Below are 21,243 nucleotides of genomic sequence, written 5' to 3' on the forward strand. Positions count from 1 at the left end.
GACTGCCCAGGATGCAGCTGGTGAGCGGTTGCGCCAAGATCCAGAAGCCAGCTTCCCGGTACAGGTACGAGGCATGACGTCACTGGTGGTGCCAGTCTGCGAGCTCGGGACGCGGGCCGGGCCGGAAACTGTACTGCAGAAGGCCCCGCCCCGTCCTGTCCCGCCCCGCAGGAGCCGGGAGTTGTGCAGTCCAGACGGTGCTCAGCCGAGCCCCGGGAGCTGAGCCGGGTGGGCGGGGGCGCCAGGCCCCGCCCCTCGGGCCTACCCCACCCCCAGGTCCGCCCCGCCCCGCCCCGCCCCGCCTCGCCTCGCCCCGTCCCGTCCCGTCCCTCCAGCAGTGGCTTGGCCGGGCTCGGCGCTAGGCGGGCGCTGCCGGTGAGTCCCACTTCCTGACAGCGGGTTAGGTCCGCGCCTGGGCGGGGACGCGGAGAATGGAAGCGGGCTTATCGGCCATTACTTTGTATCTCGCCAGCGCCTGCAGTCCTGTCGTGGTGACAACGATGGACCGGAAGCCAGTGAGCCGTGCAGAGGGAGGAGAAGCAGGGGTTGCCTCGGGAGCTGCGGCCGCCGCTCCGTTCAGGGAATCGGCACAGCAGGTAGGAGCGGCCGCCGAGGCTGAGGCCGGGAGAGCCCAGCTTCCTGTCTGCCTCGCCTGCCGCCTGCCCTTTTGGCCTGCCCGGCCTTCCTTAGAGCAGGCCGCCCGCCGGAGGTGCGTCCCGGGGCTCCTCTTCGCGGTGTCCCCGGCTCCGAGCGTCTGCTTGAGGGAAGGGGCGGACGAACCGCAGTCGGAGCGCCGCTGGGCATCGCCTCCTCTGACAGCGCCGCAGACTCCGGGGCGGCCTCGGATTTCGAGGGGTGAGGTTGCAGCTTCGGGTCTGCGAGCGCGAGAAGGAAGGCGTGTCCCCGAAAAGCTGTCCTTGGAGTAGCTGGAAGCCAGGTGACGCCGGCTGCGATCACTTCTCAGTCTCTCCTTGTGGGAGTGCCTGACTTGGCATCTGCCTTTTGGTTAGCAAATAGCAACTGGGTGCTATGCGTTTACAGGCTTCCCCCCCGCACCACTTAATCCTTATAACTTCTGCATGAGGTGTGAGTTATCCCCATTTCACCAGGGAGGTAACTAAGGCTCAGAGCTGCGCTGTCCAATAGACATATAATGCCAGCCGCATTTTAAATTGTACATTTTCTCGTAGCCACATTAAAAAACTAAAAAGAAACCGGTGAAATTAATTTTAATATTCTATTTTATTTAGCCCAATTTATCAAAACATTTCAACATGTAGTTAATATGAATTGAAATTTTAATATTCTATTTTATTTAACCCAATTTTGTCGAAAACCATTTTAACATGCAATTAATATGAAAGTTATCACTGAGATATTTCACAGTCTTTCTGTGGTACTAGTCTTTGAAATCCTTTGTGTATTTCAGCACATCTCAGCTTGAACTGGCCCCATTTCAAGTGAGCATTAGCCCCATGTGGTTACTCTATTGGACAGCATAAATTTAGAACATTAGGTAAGGTTTGGAGGTTTGTTTTGTTTGGGATTTGGTAGTCTGAAGTAGTAGTGTAGGATCTTTGGCCAAGTAAAACTAATGAAGAAATGGCTTTACCTGAAACCGGCTCAGGAGTATACAGTTTTGATGTTAAAAACCTGAGTTGCTTCTGTGTAGAAATCTTCCCACCCTCAGTGAGAACAAAGCTTTTCAGTGGCTTCATTTTTGAGACTAACCACCTGAATGTTAGTAAGACATTTCCCCCCAACTACAGATTCCTAGAGAATGGTGCCCGAATGTGAGTATAGTTCTAATATTATAAGAGGTAGTTTGCATTAACAAAAGCTTTTTCTCAGGCTAGTCTTTATATGGACTTGTTTTTTCTCCTACTTAAGAAGGGGGAAGATAACCCGCAAGAAGGAATTCAGGGAAAACGCTAATTGATTAGGAAGCCCACTTATTATGTTCAGTTGAGTCGAGACCTGTTGTTGACAGGTGTACTTGAACTGAACCTTTTTAGTCCACAGCGTTTGATGTATTTTCCATTTGATTTCTCCTTCTGTTACTATAATTGTTTTCATCACTACCTCAGCTTTCAGTCTTTCTAATACCAAAGTAAACCTATACTGATTTACCAGATAAATGTTGTTTGAAGAGAGGCTCTTTATTGTGGCTTAGTGCTAATATGTTATCTTCACACTCTTGGTTAAAAAATAATAAAATAAATAAAACGTAAAGAAGGCCATAGAGCAAAAAGTAAAAAGTCATAGGAATACTCCCATCACCCGTTTCTCACATTCACATTCCCCAAAAGTAACTGTTAAGTTTCTGGTGTATTCTTTCTGGGATTGCCTATGCATATATAATCTTTCCTGTTAAACACAAATGGGTTCATACTATACAAACAGTTTTCTAACTTTCCCTTTGTGCTCTCTCATTCACATTCCTGAAGCAGAGACATTTCCAGGAACCCCAAATCTATGCCTACTTGACCACAGTAAGAGGGGAGAGACCAGTGAAGTGGAGACTTGGGTGGCAGGAGAGGCTGCCATCCTGTACTCCTTCATCGGTTTGTCAGAACTGAGAAATCCCAAGTGTCATGTAGGGAAGGAAGACTTAGGAGCTTGGGTCTGTGCTCAGAATTAGGCTTCAAACCAGGACATTCAGCAGCTTATCTGACTAGACTTTTGACCAGAATCTCAGCTTCAATATTATTAAAGGAGTTAAAATTTCAGTACTACTTGTTCATTTATTTATTTATTTAGCACCCCTGCTACCAAGCACTTACGATGTGCCAGGAGCTGTAGGCTAAAGGATAGAGCAGTGAAGGATACGCACTGTGCCTACTCCCATTTTGCCGATCACCTATTTGGGGAAGGTGACGCAGAGTAAATTCCAAGTGTCATACATGTTTTTATAAAGTTCTGGGTGCTATGGGAGTATGGGAGTGAAAAGAAAATTGCCACTAAAAACAGGCCCCAAAGAACAAGATAAGCAGATTTACAGTACTGTTAACCATAAAATGTAATAAAATGTTAATTGACATTGCATCTCATAATTTCCTGGTGTTAGGAAATTGTCTTTTCAGATCTTTGGAGTTTGTTGAAGTAGAGTTTGTATGATTGACAGTGAAAATTTTCTGACCTGCAGGCTGACTGTTTATCTGTAAAAATGAAATGTTTTCAAATTCAGAGAATAACTTTCATTTATAATTGTTGGAAATTTTGAATCAAATTATTTTCTGGTTGGTTTTACCCATCAATACCTCCCTTAACTAACCCCACACTCCCCTCTTTGCCAAGTAGAGGTTGTGATCATATGGTATAGATTCTTTCACAGATTTTTTTACTTGACAATCTGGTTCTTTAAGATGAGGTGTTGACAAACTAGAGCCTATGGGCCAGATCCCACCAGCCACTGATTTGTATAAAATTTTATTGGAACATAGCCCATTCATTATGTATTGTCCATGGCTGCTTTTGCAGAGTTCAGTAGTTGTGACAGAGATTACATGGCCCTCAAAGCGTAAAATATTTACTATCTGTCCTTTATGGGAAAAATTACTCAGTCCTGCTTAAGATGATAAATGTAAAACTTGGGGTTTACTGTATCAAAAATTAATATTAAAATTTTAAAAGAGAGCTCTTAAATAGAAGTCTTTTTAATAAAAATCTTTACATGAAATGTGATGATTAGAACAAATAAAATACCATTTACGTATTATGTATGGAGAATATTACTCAAAGGTTTGTTTATACTTGACTAATAACTTTGGTATTAGAATGAAAAATATGAATCACCTTTCAGCCTTCACCTTTTTTTTTTTTTGTGGTACGCGGGCCTCTCACTGTTGTGGCCTCTCCCGTCGCGGAGCACAGGCTCTGGACGCGCAGGCTCAGTGGCCACGGCTCACGGGCCCAGCCGCTCCGCGGCACATGGGATCTCCCCGGACCGGGGCACAAACCGCATCCCCTGCATCGGCAGGCGGACTCTCAACCACTGTGCCACCAGGGAAGCCCCAGCCTTCACCTTTGTAGATTTTTTTTTTTTACCTTTTGGATAAAATATAGCCAAGAGTCAGTTAATGGAGTTAGTAGATAAGTCTATTCCTGTTATTATGACCCAGCCAGAATGTTTTTATTTATTAAAGTTGTCTAAGGAAGACAAAGTAGTGAAGCCAATGAGAGACACCCCTTCTCCTTTGCCTGTGTCTTAGAAAAGACAAATTAAGCCAGTGAGAGATTGGTAGAGGGAGAATGAGAAGCTGCTGGCTCTGATGGGGGTGGGGTGGGAGTGGAATAAGGCAGGGTGATGTACTGTGAAAGGGCTCAACTCTGTTCATTGACTGGGACTGTTGCTTTCACATCAGATCCATCCAGTTAGTATGATAACTGGAGATCTAACCCAGCTCCTCTGACTTTTCCTTGCCTATAAAGTCATGGTGCAAAAGGAGACATTGGTGTCAGGACAACCATAAACCAAATCTCATATGAAGGGGGAAAATGAGATTGGGTAGGAACGGCTCACTATGCTTAGGGACTGATGATAGAAGAAAGATGGCCTGGGTGGACCATTTGTTGTTCATCTTATTTATGGACACAATGAATGGGCTGGTGTTCCTTTATTAAGGGCTGGGATATGTTTGAAACCTCAGGACAGGCTAGGGAGAATTGTGGTTTTTGTTTTTTCTGGTTGATCCATAGGTAGCCCATGCTGTCAAGGTTTTCATGGTCTCAGTTTGCTCTACAGCAGTTATAGTTGCTGCCAGTGATGTTCATGTGTGTCATGGAACAATGCGTGTGTTCTTTGGGTTGGATATACCTGGATTCAAATCCTGGCTAATGCCTAAGCTTACCTTTGGGAAGTGAAGGACAGAGAACAGCCATATCTGTTTTCTAAGAAGAACCTTAGAGGATTAAGAGGAAACAATGCATAAAAATAAAGTTACATATACTTGCATAACTGGGCAATTCTAGTCCACTATTTTTATCAGTACAATTCCATCTCTGCAAAAGCAGTTCAAAGAACTTTTCTAGGATTGAACAACAATCATGGGTTTAAATTACGTGTGGTCATATCTACAAGTGTAAGAATCCTTATAGAGGATGAAATTTTTGAACTCTGGACTATCTTGGACAATCCCACTGATATGGACTCTAATCATGGCAGTCCTGTAGTCCTGTATCATTTTGCTTTGGTTTAGTTTTAAAATTGTACCGGAGCATATTCTCATCATGAAAGTAAAACAACAACAAAATACAAAAAGTATAGGTGGCGCAGTGGTTGAGAGTTCACCTGCCGATGCAGGGCACACGGGTTTGTGCCCTGGTCCGGGGGGATCCCACGTGCCGTGGAGCAGCTGGGCCTGTGAGCCATGGCCGCTGAGCCTGCGCGTCCGGAGCCTGTGCTCCGCAACGGGAGAGGCCACAACAGTGAGAGGCCTGCGTCCCGCAAAAAAAAAAAAAAAAAAAAAAAAGAATAAAAAGCCCCCTTGACCACTCCTTTACCTGTACCTCCTCCCCCATCTTTGTACCTAACCCCAAGGGTAACCACTGTTGCCAGATTTTTCTTTACAGTTATTTGCACTGTGCTTTTTGAAATCTTCTAGTAAGAAGATACAACAAAGGCTTTCTTAGGAATTTAAACTTGAGGCAAAAAGACAAGGAAAAGCTCTTCATCCTCTCCCTCAAAATGCATTTACAATGAGTTTGGAAAATTGGCTATATGTGTGAGGTAAAATTAGTATTTCCCTTGGAATGAAATTTGGATGTAATTAGAATTCCATAGACTATTATAGTTTTAAAATTTGTTAAATCTTTTTACTAGCAGGAAAACTGTGTTGTCATCTATATATTAGTGACCGAGAAATGTAGAAGTTCAGATATAGAATACTGATGGCCTGCTCTCCAGATTTGGTTTACAAATGAGTTTTATTTGGCCTGCACAGTGCTTTAAATTTTTTTGAATTTTAATGTCTTTGGTTGTGGCATGCTTTTCTTCAAAGGTCTACTTTTAATCTATAGCAGTATTTACTCATTTTTGGTACCTGCTTGGACCTAAAAGGCATCTTACTTCGGGACTCCCATTTTGGAAAAGGAGAGGTTCAGAATTAAGCTGAACTGGTTTTGGTTTGCCCACATGTAGCTAGGCTCAAATTCAAAGACTTAGCGGGGTTACCTTATACAAACATTTTATGTTACGTATCTAACATATGTACATGCATCTATATGATTTTCCTTTGATATATCAACACATTAATCCCTCCGTAATTAGCATTGTTCTTTAAAATTATTGATGTCCAGCATGTCTTCACATATTATACGACAGTGGAATTGCTATGACTTGCAGTGTGTTGCTTGCTTTCTTAGCTTTTGACTTAAAAAGTTTAATTGGTTAAGTTCTGTTTTTTAACCTCGGCAGTGAGTATGCAGAGGTTTGCTTTACTATTCATTAAACTCCTCGTTTATGCTGTTGATATGCTTTTCTGTGTATGATCTGTTTTATTGTTTAAAAACTGTTTAAGGATTGGCTTATATTTCTTTATTCCCTAAAATAAAGCAACGGAAAAATTTTTTTTGTTACGTGAAAGAAAATTAATCTCACTCGAAACTCTTCTTTTCTTAATTTATTATTGACATTAGATGAGTAATGAAAGAGGCTTTGAAAATGTAGAACTGGGAGTCATAGGAAAAAAGAAGAAAGTCCCAAGGAGAGTCATCCACTTTGTTAGTGGTGAAACAATGGAAGAATACAGCACAGATGAAGATGAAGTTGATGGCCTGGAGAAGAAAGATGTTTTGCCTACTGTTGATCCGGTAGGTTTGATACTGATGTTCCTTTTGTCAGTGGGTTTTGTTTTGACTGATTTGTTTCCCTTAAACATTAAAAAAATATATATATATATTTATTTATTTATATTTTTGGCTGTGTCAGGTCTTAGTTGTGCGGGATCTTCGTTGTGGAACGCTGGCTTCTCTCTAGTTGCAATGTGAGGGCTTAGTTGCCCTGCGGCACGAGGCATCTTAGTTCCCCAACCAGGGATGGAACCCGTGTACCCTGCATTGGAAGGCGGATTCTTAACCACTGGACCACCAGGGAAGTCCCTCTTTCCCTTAAACATTGAATAGAAGGGACCTTTGAGGTTTAAATAAACTGTATTCTGATTATAAAATTATGCATTATGATTTTGGTAGAAAACAGTAATTTTACACAATATGGATGGAAGTATTTTCTGTATTTCAGTAGCCTGAATAGTTTATTTTTGAGTGTCAGAGTTCTTTTGTCAGTGTGGATAGGTTTCTTTAAGATTTATTTCACTAAACGGCGTACTTGAGTTCCAGTCCCTTTGTATTAAAGACTGTACCACCATGATGGTTTCCATTTAAAGCTTAGAAGTTGTCAGTTCTTTTTTATCTTGCCTCAAGTTTTCATTAGAAGATAGGAATATACAGTTCTTAACTTTATGTTCCTCACCAGCTAAATTTTTTTTTTTTTTTGCGATACACGGGCTCCTCACTGCTGTGGCCTCTCCCGCCGCGGAACACAGCCTCCGGATGCGCAGGCTCAGCGGCCATGGCTCACGAGACCAGCTGCTCCGCGGCATGTGGGATCCTCCCAGACCTGGGCACGAACCCGCATCCCCCGCATCGGCAGGCGGACTCCCAACCACTGCGCCACCAGGGAAGCCCCTCACCAGCTAAATTTAAGAATTTCTAAGTTATAAATGATGTGACTGGGGACTTTCCTGGTGGCGCAGTGGTTAAGAATCCGCCTGCCAATGCAGGGAACACAGGTTCGATCCCTGGTCCAGGAAGATCCCACATGCCACGGAGCAACTAAGCCTGTGCACCACAGCTACTGAAGCCCACGTGCCTAGAGCCCATGCTCTGCAGCAAGAGAAGCCACCGCAATGAGAAGCCCGTGCACCACAGCGAAGAGTAGCTGCCGTTGGCCACAACTAGAGAAAGCGCATGCACAGCAGCAAAGACCCAACACAGCCAAAAAGAAATTAAAAAACAAAAACAAAACAAAAAGATGTAACTGTAAAATTATAAGACTAGCTGTACATTTTTTTAAAAGACGTGTTGCCTTTCTAAGTAGTCATTTTGAGACTTCAGTTGATCAAATATTTATGGACTTTCTAGGTGCTGGTGATACAGCAATGGGAAGTATAAATTCCTGCTCTTATATGCTAGTGGGCAGAAAGGCAATAAGCAAGTATATACTATAATTATCAGACTATGGAAAGTGCTATGAAGAAAATAAAGCAAAGTAGCAGAATAGAGAATTATTAATTTAGATTTGGCTTAAAAAATGTTATTACTAATTTTTCATCAGATTTGGTTCTAAATAAATTCTAGTTATTAAAACAATATCAGATCCAGATTCTCTGCTATAGACAATATTCAAAGGACTGTGCAGTATACTCTGAAGGCAATTCCAAATGCATGCAGAATATTGTAGAAGTGTTTCATGCAGTGGAAGAATTGTTGAAATAAATGTCTTTCTTTTAAATTACTTTGAAGGGGTTTTTATTTGTTTGTATAAATTTGTGTATATATGTATGGTTTAAAAAGTCTTTGTCTCAAAAATAGTCCTCTATTTACATAGGAATCAGTAATAAAGACATTGCATAGAAAAAGTGCATCCTTACTACTTTCCTAAAGGTTTACTCTTTAAAAAAGCTTTACTGAGATGCAGTCCACATAGCATACATTCATCAATTTAAAATTTGCAGCAGTGGTTTTTAATATATTCACTGATAGACGCAACCATTACCACGGTCAATTTTTAGTACGTTTGCATCACATCAAAAAGAAACCCAGTACCCTTTAGTTATCACTCCCTACCCTTCATCTCCCCAACCCCTGATGACCACTAATCTATTTTCTGTCTATTGATTTCCCTATTATGGACATTTCATATGAACGAACTCCTATGATATGTGATCTTTTGTGACTGGCTTCTTTCACTTAGCGTAACGTTTTCAAGGTTTATCCATGTTATAGCATGTGTCAGAACTTCATTCCTTTTTTTGATATACCATGTTTGTCAGGTCAGAGACATTTGGTTGTTTCTACCTTTTGGCTATTATGAATAATTCAGCTATGAACATTTGTGTACCAGTATTTGTGTGGACGTATGTTTTCATTTCTCTTAGGTATGTACTTATGAGTGGAATTGCTGGGTCATATGATAACTCTATACAGGTATCCCCTGCTTTTTGAAAGTTTGCTTTACACCACTTCGCTTTTATGAAAAACCTACGTTAGTACCTCTTTTCGCTAACTGAAAGAAAGCTGAAGAGGATTTTCACTTTTATGAAAAAAGGTAAAAAGCAAAAATAGCGTCCAGAATTTGTTTTGCAGTGAGCCCTTGTAGAGGTGGTGGGCACCCTGAACAGTGAGAGAGGCACCTTGAAGCTCCTTCCCGGGGGAACTACACTTAGCATCACAGCATCAAGCCGCCATAGCTTTGAACTGTATCTGTGAGCATTTGTGCTTTGTTTCGATTTATTTTGTTCAGCTGTTTAGTAAGATGTGTCCTAAGGTAATCACTTATTTGCTTTACACGATTTTGTGTTATGAAAGGTTTCATAGGAATGCTCTACTTATGGATAGCAGGGAAATCCTGTATTCAGTCATTTGAAGAACCACCAAATTGTTTTCCAAAGTGGCTGCACCATTTAAAATTACTGCCAGCATTGAATGAGGGTTCTGATTTCTCTACATCCTTATCAACACTTGTTACTATCTTTTTTATTCTAGTTGTCCTTGTGGGTGTGAAGTGGCATCTCATTATGGTTTAATTTGCATTTCCCTGGTGGCCAGTGATATTGAGCATCTTTTCATTTGTTTATTGGCCATTTGTATATCATCTTTAGAGAAATGCCTATTCAGATCCCTTGTCTGTTTTTTTTTTTCCCTTCTTTCCTTTTTCTCTCCTTGCGGTACGCGGGCCTCTCAATGTTGTGGCCTCTCCCGTTGCGGACCACAGGCTCCGGACGCGCAGACTCAGTGGCCATGGCTCACAGGCCCAGCCACTCCGCGGCATGCGGGATCCTCCTGGACCGGGGCATGAACCCGCGTCCCCTGCATCGTCAGGCCGACTCTCAACCACTGCGCCACCAGGGAAGCCCGCCTGTTTTTTAAAATATTTGTTTATTTATTTATTTATGGCTGAGAATCTTTCATTGTGGCGCACGGGCTCTTTGTTGCAGTGTGTGGGCTTCTCTCTAGTTGTGGCACACGGGCTTCAGTGGAAGCTGGGGGTAGAAGGAGCCCTGTGTTCTTAGCTGTACCAGTCTGGCAGTGAATTTCCACTTCACTTTGCTGGAAAGGCCAATGGTCTTGGTTCACTTACTTCATACTCTCATTTTCTTGTCAAATTTTTATTTATTTTCTTGAATAGATGTTTTTTTTCATTTGTAGTATATTCTTAGGACCATTTCCAGAGGGTTTAAATGTTTATTTTAAATAATTTTCACCAGTTTCACTGGGTAGTGGGTCCACAGAGTTCCTCCTGCTGTTGTGCTGTAAGTCCATATCCACTCTTAAAATAGTTAGTTACCTTGTATATAGTATGTTGTCTTTCGAATTTATTTGAGTTTTTAGGCCTAAACTAAGACAAGAAACCTGGGTGATAAGAAACCTGTCTGTGTCCTTCGCTGGGAGGCAGCATGCATAGTCAGAGCTGGTTTCAGTTCTGGCTTAGTCCTGCAGTAGTCACCTCCCTGTGGCGAAGACTTAATCCCACTGCACTTCAGGTCTCACGACTACAAAAAAAAGATAACCTTTGTCTCATCTACATTAAGAATTGTTTTTGAAGATTAAAAAGATAGTACATATGAAGACTCATTGAAAAATGACTAAGAACTATATACATGTAAGGTAGTATTAGATAACAAAGCAAATACAGTAGGTAGCACAAGGAATCTCGCTCAAAAGGTAATTTTAGAACTCTATTGGAATTTGAAAACCCATGACTAAATTTAACAATTTTCCCTACATTTCTTATTCAAGAATCATTTGAAAGTTTATGAAATTAACTTGTTTGGCTTCATTCCTGAAATATCCATTTTGAAGTTTTAAAGTTATATTTTCCTTGGTGGTAATTGTGTCTCCTAGAGTATAGTGATTTTTTTAGGCAACGAGGAGCTGCTCTTATATACTAATACCATATATATGTGTGTGTGTGTGTGTGTGTGTATAAATACTGCCAGTAGGAAGCTTATGTTATAAACTTAGTTGGAAGCTGAGAGCTGACATTATACTTCTACATAAAATTTTCAGAGAAAAATCTGGTACCGTTCATGAAGAATTTATAATTAGCCAATAGGACTATCTATGTTGGCTAAGTTAACCAAGGCCAAAAAAAACAATTACTTAAATCTTTTGCTAAAAGAGACACAATTCATTTGTTGGATATTTTAAATTGCTGCCTGAACTATAGATATCTTCGTTTGGTTTATTGCTTATGCATGCACGTGTTAATGTTAGCCATCTTTTTTTAATGCTGTAATTTAATGTAGGCTTCTGCTCGTAAAGCAAACTTGCAGATAGTGGTTTCCTCTTTAATGGGGACACTTAGGTTGTTTCCATATCTTGGCTACTGTGAATAATGCTGCCACTCACAAGAGAGCGGAAATACCTCTTCGAGATTCTAGTTTCAGTTCTTTTGGATAAATACCCAGAAGTGGAATTGCTGGATCATTTGGTGTTTGTATTTTATTTTTTGAGGAACCGCCCTACTGTTTCCCATAATGGCTGCACCATTTTACATTCCCACCAACAGTGTCCAAGGGTTCTAATTTCTTTACATACTCACCAACACTTGTCTTTTTTTAAAATAATAAACATCCTAGCAGCTGTTTATAATTAAAGACAGACCTAGCATCACTTAATGTGCAAAGCAGACTTTCCAATTTCTGTTGGCTTCTAATGCATCGTAAATCTGATAGGACACAGGAATTTGGAAAAGGTATTGTTGTATATTTACATAGTAGATATGTAGAACAGACCCAATTAAAGAAAAGCCCTGATATCTAAAATAAAGATTTAAGAATAATACTCCTGGGACTTCCCTGGTGGCACAGTGGTTAAGAATCCGCCTGCCAATGCAGGGGACACGGGTTTGAGCCCTGGTCCGGGAAGATCCCACATGCAGTGGAGCAACTAAGCCCGTGCACCCAGAAGTAGTGAGCCTGTGCTCTAGAGCCCGCGAGCCACAACTACTGAGCCCACGAGCCACAACTACTGAAGCCCGTGTGCCTAGAGCCCATGCTCCGCAACAAGAGAAGCCACCGCAATGAGAAGCCTGTGCACCACAGTGAAGAGTAGTCCCCGCTTGCCGCAACTAGAGAAAGCCCGCGCGCAGCAACAAAGACCCAATGCAGTCAAAAATAAATAAATAAAAGAATAATACTCCTGGCATATGATACTTGATAGAAAGTAAGAAATGGAGACCTAGATCTTTTTACAATCTTATAATTGTTTTCCTTACATTTTACCTTAGATGAGTGTTAAGAGTAAACATATTTCCAGTAATTCCTTTAACCATTGATTTAGTTTCGCTTAGGGTTCCTTAAATATGTGTATATGTGTGTATCTAACTGTACATATTAAAAACTTTGATTATGCACATAACTGTTACCTATATAAATGGACTGATGCCTTTCTTAATATAGTCAGAACTCAAAATTATCTGGGCTCATTTTTGCCTATCAAATTTTTTAAAAGGAAAAGAACAATATACTGTAATGAGGGTACAAGGGAATGGACAATCTCATACATTACTGCTGAATATTTATTGGTAAATTTTCTGGTGTGAAGTTTTGCATTGTGAAGGGAGAGCTTTCCAAATGATTATAGTTTTGACCTAGTTATTCCACCCTTAAGAATTTAAGCATTTGGGAAATATGCTTAATATTTTCAATATAGTAAATGGGAAAAATAGCAGGATAGAAAAAGTATAGCAATGTTGTAAAACACATATATGCTTAGGAAAAGACTGGGAAAAATATACTAAGATGTTAATGATAATTATCCATGGATGGTGGAAAAATGGGTGACTTAAATTTTCTTTATACTTTTTCCATTTTGTGTTATTGCAATAAATGAGCATTACTTTTATAATTTAAAAATAAGTTGTTTCAAAACAAAAGATAGCAAGTCTTAATAGTTCTGTATTAAGGAAGAGATGGAAAATTATGCAGGAAGAAATAGATAATTAAATTTTTGAAGAAAGAGATGAATCTACTTGAGTTTGCACTCATAAATTGGAAGTCTTAAAGACTCAAGATCTTGTCCCAGTTCTTCTGTTACTGGGATGGTGGTGGCGGTAGTGATGCTGGCAGTGGTGGCAGGGTTCCAGTGTAGACTCTGGGTCAGTGTCTGCACAAAGGGCCCTATCCATTCATTCTGTATAACTCTGTGTGATAATGATAGATGGTATTCAGGAATCCTTATGCAGTGTCTCAGCTCTGGAGCAGGTTTGACTCTTTGGTAGTCACAGCCTGGATATTAGCAATTGTTCTCCCTAGAAACAACCCCAGGAGAATTGGTCCACTGCGAAATGCATGCTTTTCTCCAAAAGCATGCTGAGTCCTTTTCTAAGTAGTTTCTTGGCCTTATCACTTATTATGTGTTATAGAAATTGCTTTCATTCCCTATGTTTCTGTACTGTCCCATTTGCTGTTAAAAAAATAAATAAATAAACACTAAAGTCAGAGCATCTTAAACAGAGCCCCTTATCCCCACCTAAGAGATGCTTCCTGCACTGAATGTAGAAGATATAGCAGGTTTTTATCAGGGAGTCAGAAATATACAGTGTTTTCTTTTTTTTTTCTTTTTTTTTTTTTGAAGTCCTAACTCTTAATTAATTAATTTATTTTTGCTGTGTTGCGTCTTCGTTTCTGTGCGAGGGCTTTCTCTAGTTGTGGCAAGCGGGGGCCACTCTTCATCGCGGTGCGCAGGCCTCTCACTATCGCGGCCTCTCTTGTTGCGGGGCACAGGCTCCAGACGTGCAGGCTCAGTAGTTGTGGCTCATGGGCCTAGTTGCTCCGCGGCATGTGGGATCCTCCCACACCAGGGCTCGAACCCGCGTTCCCTGCATTAGCAGGCAGATTCTCAACCACTGCACCACCAGGGAAGCCCTACAGTGTTTTCTTGACTGTATTTGTTTGCTTGGACATCCATTCTTGTGTAAAGAGGAACTAAGGAGCTACCTTACTTGTGTGTCTTTTCAGAAATGTTATCCCAGGAATTGATATACCTACTTTTCATTGAAAGACTATGTTACATGTTTACTCCTCTCTGCTTTAGCCCATCTGCCCAGTCTTACAGATATTCCTTTTTTAAAAAATATTTAAAATATAGAACTTTATTTTTAAATTAATTTGCATAAGAAGTTGTTAAGACAGACAGTGGCCACTCAAAATGACTTTGAAAATCCTGAGGTGAAAAATTTTCCTTAACCAGCAAGAAAGGAAATAACACCGAAATTGGCAACTTCATTAGCTTTAGACAGCGGAAAAGGAAGATACTTCCATTTCACCAATAGAGAAAAAAGGGTCATTTCCAGTGTCTAGTTTTCAGTGTTACAGATATTCTTGTATATGCTTTTTTAACGCCCTTATGGTCATCAGCATATCTTATCTAAGAAGATTATGGACAGGTTTATCTCTTCCTTCTCTCCCTGGAACCAGTATTCAAATGATTACTAATGTGTTTGATCGATTGTAGGCTCTATACTATGTTTTCTTTTCATAAACAAAAATATTGGTATGATGAATCATGCTCCTATTACTGATTTCATCCACAGAGGTAAACTGTCATCTATGTGGCAAGCTTCACAAAAGTATTCTATGGAATTACCAAGGTTAACTATGCAGGTGTGTAGTGTAGATTGCATTCTGCCAGTGGTCCTAGCCTACCAAACAGATACTAAACTTTTCTTGGGTTATATGCTCTAGTCCCTTTTTTTTTTTTTGTGGTACACAGGCCTCTCACTGTTGTGGCCTCTCCCGTTGCGGAGCACAGGCTCCGGACGCGCAGGCTCAGCGGCCATGGCTCACGAGCCCAGCCGCTCCGCGGCATGTGGGATCTTCCCGGACCCGGGCACGAACCCATGTCCCCTGCATCAGCAGGCAGACTCTGAACCACTGCGCCACCAGGGAAGCCCTCTAGTCCCTTTTTAATCCTTGAAGGAACAGCAACAAAAAAAACCTCATCTTGCCACTTACTGGTTACTTATTTTCCCACCATTAAAAGTTCATTTAATGTGCCCTTAATCTGCTTAATTTCTCTGAACCTTAATTTCCCCACTAAATCATACGTGTGTTGTACTGTATGATTTCTTAGATCCCTTTCCATTGACTGTACACACTCTCTGGTGTGCTTTTGAACAATGAAGACAAAAAAGCAACAAGACAGGAGAAAGGAAGGCTCTGGATAACTCATAAATAATTAAGGTTATGACTTAACCAACTCCATTTCAGTGGCTGCTGCTTTTTTTGGTTATTCTGTGGACTTAAGGTGGTGATTTCTTGAGTGCATAGAAAGGGCTCAAGAAATGTTTATGGAATTATGTAAGTCATTTAACTTTTGTATTTTTAGTGTGTGACTTTCTCCGAGAGAAGATTGCATCTGTTTTGGGCATCAGCACCCCAAAATACCAGGTGGTGAATGTAAAATGTCTTTGTGACATTCTCTCTACAAAGCTTTTAATTTTTTTTATTGGATTGTACTCTGTTTATAGTATCATCTATAGAATATTCTAAGTGCCCACCAAGTGTTTCACTACTTTCTGGCCTAAATGTATAGAATGAATTTAGGTGTGAATGTTGCTAACCTAACCTCTTGTTGCAGACAAAACTTACCTGGGGCCCCTACTTATGGTTTTACATGCTTCGTGCTGCCACATCAACCCTCTCAGGTATTACTTTTTTGTTTGAATATTGTATGACCACTATAATATGCTCCCAGAACAGGAGCTTTGCTAAATAGGGTGTTTCAAAATTGAAGGAGAAACAATTGGGGGTTAGTCACTCCCTTCTTAGCAGCTAGCTAGCTCACATTGGAAGATATTAATCTAACTTGTACTTCATCTTAAAACATTTTTTAGCTTCTGGATATGCTTTAAAAAAAGGACTAAAAAATAGCTATATTAATTTAGATACAATTTTCATGTTCTTGAAACTTTCCTGTTAGCAGTTATTTTGCTATTTTGCCATTTGATTCCCTGATATTGTTCTCATTCTGCTTATTCTAAAGCCTGTAGTTATAATTCATTTATGTTTTATTTGATTAATATTTCATCTCTTAAGTTGAGATATAACTAAGTCATATTTGAAGGAAATGAATTATCAACTTATGACTTAATCATGCTAACTTTAAATATGTGTTTTAAATCATAACGCTTTCCTTTGCTTCCCATTTTAACTCCCCCGTAGCTTCTACTACTTTATGCCTTTCATTAGATCTAAATGTGAATAATAATTCATTCAACAAACATTTATTGAGCTCTCAATATATGCTAGACAGTCTAGTATAATGAAAAGAACATGAGCTTTACATTCAGACCTGGATTGAACTTTGGATCTGCTTTGTCCGCTTGGGCCAGTTCTTCAACTTCTTTGAGTCTAACCTTTCATAGTGCCTGGCATGTGGCAGGCGCTCAGTGAGTGCTATAGTATAATCCATTCCTTTCTCCCAGCCCAGTGATATCCCAGCCCTCTGAGAGTACACATTTTTCTTGAAGAAATAGACATCTAACAGATAATTATAACACCTGGTGATAAGTGTTAATAGTAAGAGGTATGAGCAGTGTTATTGGGAGCCCAGAAGGAGCCACTTGTGCTTCTTGGGGAAATCAAGGAAGATACACAAAGGAGATGTACTGAATGTTCATTATCTCCCCGAGGGCAGGGAGTGTAACTTTTGTATTCGTACAGTGCTTTGCGCATAGAAGGGGCTCAAGAAATGTTTATGGAATTATGTAAGTCATTTAACTTTTGTATTTTTAGTGTGTGACTTTCTCGGAGAGAAGATTGCATCTGTTTTGGGCATCAGCACCCCAAAATACCAGTATGCCATTGATGAGTATTACCGGATGAAGAAGGAGGTGTGTCTCCTTTTTACATTTTCTTGATTCAGTTTGGTTTGCTGTGGACTTCATGGGTTGCATAATGAAGACATGTATCCTCTAGCCCCAAAGATAGCTCCCTTATACTAGGCATTTCATTCTCGAGTCATTAATTTCTTTATCAAATTAGCATACATTTTAGAATTTTTTAATACTGAAATTCCCCTACAATCTATGTGCACAATTAAGCTAGATTTCATGTGCTAGTTGCTGTGAGAGGTGCCTTAGATATGTTATTTAATTTAATCTCCACACACCTCTCTTTGAATTATTATTCCAAATTTAAGATGAGGAAACAAGACCTGGTCTCTGTACTTAGGACACATAGACTGGATGTGGGAGAAGTGGAATGGGTTTGATGCACGGGAAATGACCAATACTAGAAATGTGTAAGTGCCAGTTGTTAAGGCACAAAGATATGAGGCAATTTTGTGTGCAGATGTCGTGAGGTCTTAGGGTGAGGGTGAAATAAGTTTACCTTTAAAGAGTGAGAAAGCTTTAGCATTTAAGAGTGTGGGCTCGAGAACCAAGTGCTCTGCCACTTCTAACTTTGTAACCTTGGGCAAGATACTTAACCTATATAAGCTGCAGTTTCCTCGTCTTTGTAATGAGGAAAATTGCAGCATCCATGCTCAGGGTTGCTCTAAGGATGAAATGAGTTAATATGTAAAATGCTTAGGGCAGCCCAGAGTGTATAGTGGTGAGCTTGAAATAAATATTAGAATCTTTCATTACTCCTTCAAGCAAACAAGGAGGGCAATTCGGGTAAAGCTGCAATGTAGAGGCATGAATCTAGAAAGCTCAGCTCAGTTGACTGTGTTTGTTATGTGGTTTCAAAACTGTTTTATGAACAAATGAGTGTTTTTAACTCTACTAGCCTTGTTGAGAGCCTCATTACCTCATCTGGACTATTGTGATAGTCTCCTAAATGGCCTTTCTCCTTCACTCTCAGAAAATCTCTAGATTAATCATCCTGACAGGTTACTCACTCTGTACTGACTCACCATACTACAGGGACCAATGCAAATGCCACCATTTCCTCCATCAATTGAGCAGTTCTGGAACTAGAAGTTATTTACTCTCTAAATCTCTATGGTGGTTATTCCTTTCTGTTCTAATACTCTTCTTAAATGTCTTTTTTTTTTTTTTTTTTTTGTGGAGCACAGGCTCCGGATGCGCAGGCTCAGCAGCCATGGCTCACGGGCCCAGCCGCTCTGCGGCATGTGGGATCTTCCCGGACCGGGGCACGAACCCGTGTCCCCTGCATTGGCAGGCGGACTCGCAACCGCTGCACCACCAGGGAAGCCCTAAATGTCTTAACTTCCTTCCTAGATTGTAAACTTCTTGAGGGCAGGGACTGCCTTATCTGTCTACTAGGTGCTATGGGAACACTAACCATGCTGTATCACTTAAGTGAATAGACCACCCTATTCCACTGAATAGGCTGACACCCTGTAACTGTAGTGATACAGTATTAGCTAATGTTTTATTTAGATTAGAATTAACCTGAAGAGATCCAGCCCGTGTCAAAGTTAATTCAGGTCTCATCTAAGCTAAGCAGTGCTATACTGTGTTTTAAAAATAGCTTCACTACATGTACTTCATACAATAGTTTTCATTTCAATTTGGAAACAGGGGAAGGGGAAGTATGTCTTGTCTTAATTGGATGAAACTGAATTGGACATGACACTAATGTTTTGGTTAAAAAAAAGGCATAAGCAGCTGAAAGTGGGAGAAAAATACTATTCCTTTTGAACATTTATATTTCAACTATTCTTGATATTTCCTCCTTTTAGGAGGAGGAGGAAGAAGAAGAAAACAGGATGTCTGAAGAAGCAGAAAGACAATACCAGCAAAATAAGCTGCAGGCTGATTCCATTGTTCAGTCAGATCAACCAGAAACACTTGTATCCAGTTCATTTGTGAATCTCAACTTTGAAATGGAGGGAGATTGTGAAGTAATTATGGAGAGCAAACAAAATCCAGTCTCTGTCCCTCCTTAGAATGAAATGACCATCAAACTTCTAAGGTAGTTTTTATACCAGGAACTTTCACACTCTCTATTCAATGGGACTTAATAGTTATTTATATTTTAAATTATTAAGTTATCTGGAAAGGGAAGAATGTTTCTTTATTCTTAGGCTCTATCTAGCAAAAGCCAGATCTGAAATTTGGATATTTGTACTATGCTTTTACTGTCAGATTAGTGCTTTGGTTTTAAAATGATCTTTTAAAAAAAGTTAAGGACATTCTAGGACCCTAACCACCAATTAAGAAGAGTTAAATTATCAAGCTTGTCTGTTATTTGTGTAAGAAAAAAAAATAGGTAAGTTGCTGAATAAGGCTAACTGGAGCTGATATTCGTAGTCTCAGATTAAAATGAGGATTTTTCTCCTAGATCTTCTCATGTTATGTCTTTCTTACATTTATATATCTAACCATTCATTTCATACTAAGGATGGTTCACTGAATGTGTAATAAAAGGAGCAAGATGAAAGCATTTTGAATTTTCTTTCCTTGAGAATTAACTTTATTTCATGGGAAGGTGATTGAGTTTATAACACCACCAAATCTTAAGATGGGTTTCCATTTTTTAATGAAGCTTAATCTTAATGTATTTGTATTCAAATGGTAATACCTAGTGATTACCCACATGGCATCCTGTTTATGTCACTCTTTCAGCCCTGAATGCCTCCTATGGGTCAAGATTGGGGGACAGATGAAGACTTAACCCTCCAGGGCTCACTGTTAAATATTGTACAATGTGCAATGGTAGCATAATGAAGTTACCTGTCATTCACCACTTCGAAGCAACAACAGTGGATGGTTTGCTTGACCCAGTTGGCCATCTCTGTACCCACTGTGCCATTAGCAGACCTTACAAAAGTATAATATGAAACTAATTTTGAAAATACTCCTATATGTGTTCAGGATCTTATATCTGTATGACTTAGATTTATAACTAAATGTGGATAAGGAGAAATATGTAGAGTATTTCAGATATGCTGCTCTTAAAAACCTATTCACAAACTTAAAGAGTTTTTAGGATTATGGTTGTTAATAGCCTTCTAAATAGCATTAAGCTTTCAATCTTAACTATATCTATATAGCTTCAAAGAAACAACATAGCTACAGTGGGCTTATTATGGAAGTCTGTTAGCAATGAACATGAACATCTGCCCACTAAGTTCTTCAACTGAAATTTGAAGAACTTAGGAAAGATAATTCTTCATTAGGAATCCTCAGTTACATGGATTCATGGTATGGTGGTTCATGGCATGTGACGGTGATCTTTTTGGTCATGGGTATAAACTATATAATTTAGTGCTTAAAGGATTGTCAGATTATGTAATATCATAAATTATAGTTTACTAGTAGCTCTAAACAGTGCTAATCTGATGTGTTCCCTATAATTTTTATCTTCATTTGAGAAGATATTCAAGCTCAAATATTTATTTGGTTATCCTGTAAAGGCAAGCATATCTAAAGGCGATCTGAATCTTCTCTCCCTAGAGGCACTAGATCTAAGAGTTGACTCAGAAACTTTTCTGATTGTAGTAGAAGGAGGATAATGATTAATGAAGGTTTTACATTTCTTGAATTTTACTTTTTCTACTTGTCCAACAGTGGCCAGTTTGTAATGTTTATATAGTTATTCACTGTGCCTTAAATTTTTATACTTTTTATTTATGCAAACTATAAAATTTCCCATAAATGCATTAAATGGTTTTGTCTTATTTTTAAGCCTCTTTCACTTTTTCTTCCTTTTCAACCCTTTTAATAGTTACTATTCCTTCTGAATCATAGTTCATGATATTCTACTCTCTTCTTTCATCTCTTAAAAATTAAACAGTGTAACTGAGAATCTTTACACTTAGTTAACAAATTCTCTAACAAAAATCCTTAACAAAATGGAGTTAAGTTTTGTAAAATGTAACCCTGGTGCTGGTTAATAAAGGTAGACAAATGTTTTTTATAACAATGATTTTAATTAAAGTAAAATACTAACTTGAATACTTTTTATTGAAACATTCTATTAAAATAAACATCATGTCCAAATACTTGCCAGAAATGAAATGGCCCTACTCTGATGAATGGGGAAGTCT

The 21,243-nt window shown here is 39.7% G+C and overlaps 1 protein-coding gene across 5 annotated transcripts; it reads left to right on the forward strand.

Moving 5' to 3' along the window:
* The first annotated feature begins 326 nt into the window (after nucleotides 1-326).
* On the forward strand, nucleotides 327-20,925 carry FAM177A1 (family with sequence similarity 177 member A1). Of its 5 annotated transcripts, none has more exons than XM_029238024.1 (6): nucleotides 327-375; nucleotides 473-596; nucleotides 6,637-6,810; nucleotides 15,862-15,928; nucleotides 17,019-17,116; nucleotides 18,934-19,629. In XM_029238024.1, the coding sequence occupies exons 2-6, from the start codon at nucleotides 501-503 to the stop codon at nucleotides 19,138-19,140; spliced, it is 642 nt and encodes a 213-aa protein (XP_029093857.1). In that variant the 5' UTR covers nucleotides 327-375; nucleotides 473-500; the 3' UTR covers nucleotides 19,141-19,629. The 5 variants fall into 5 exon arrangements, with proteins under 5 accessions (XP_029093857.1, XP_029093856.1, XP_029093855.1 ...); XM_029238023.1 differs by lacking the exon at nucleotides 327-375 and adding an exon at nucleotides 19,820-20,925 and having other exon boundaries at nucleotides 432-596; nucleotides 18,934-19,166; XM_029238022.1 differs by lacking the exon at nucleotides 327-375 and having other exon boundaries at nucleotides 432-596.
* The last annotated feature ends 318 nt before the right edge of the window (nucleotides 20,926-21,243 follow it).

Source organism: Monodon monoceros, unplaced genomic scaffold, assembly GCF_005190385.1.
Source record: "Monodon monoceros isolate NGI ecotype Baffin Bay Population unplaced genomic scaffold, NGI_Narwhal_1 Super_Scaffold_21, whole genome shotgun sequence".
NCBI lineage: Eukaryota > Metazoa > Chordata > Mammalia > Artiodactyla > Monodontidae > Monodon > Monodon monoceros.

What these genes read in the sequence shown, in the direction of transcription:
- FAM177A1 (XM_029238023.1), top strand. Translation starts at nt 432, where the DNA reads ATGGAAGCGGGCTTATCGGCCATTACTTTGTATCTCGCCAGCGCCTGC. An exon ending in TCAGGGAATCGGCACAGCAG is followed by an intron (nt 597 to 6,636) that starts GTAGGAGCGGCC and finishes TATTGACATTAG; the next exon opens with ATGAGTAATGAAAGAGGCTT. An exon ending in ATTACCGGATGAAGAAGGAG is followed by an intron (nt 17,117 to 18,933) that starts GTGTGTCTCCTT and finishes TCCTCCTTTTAG; the next exon opens with GAGGAGGAGGAAGAAGAAGA.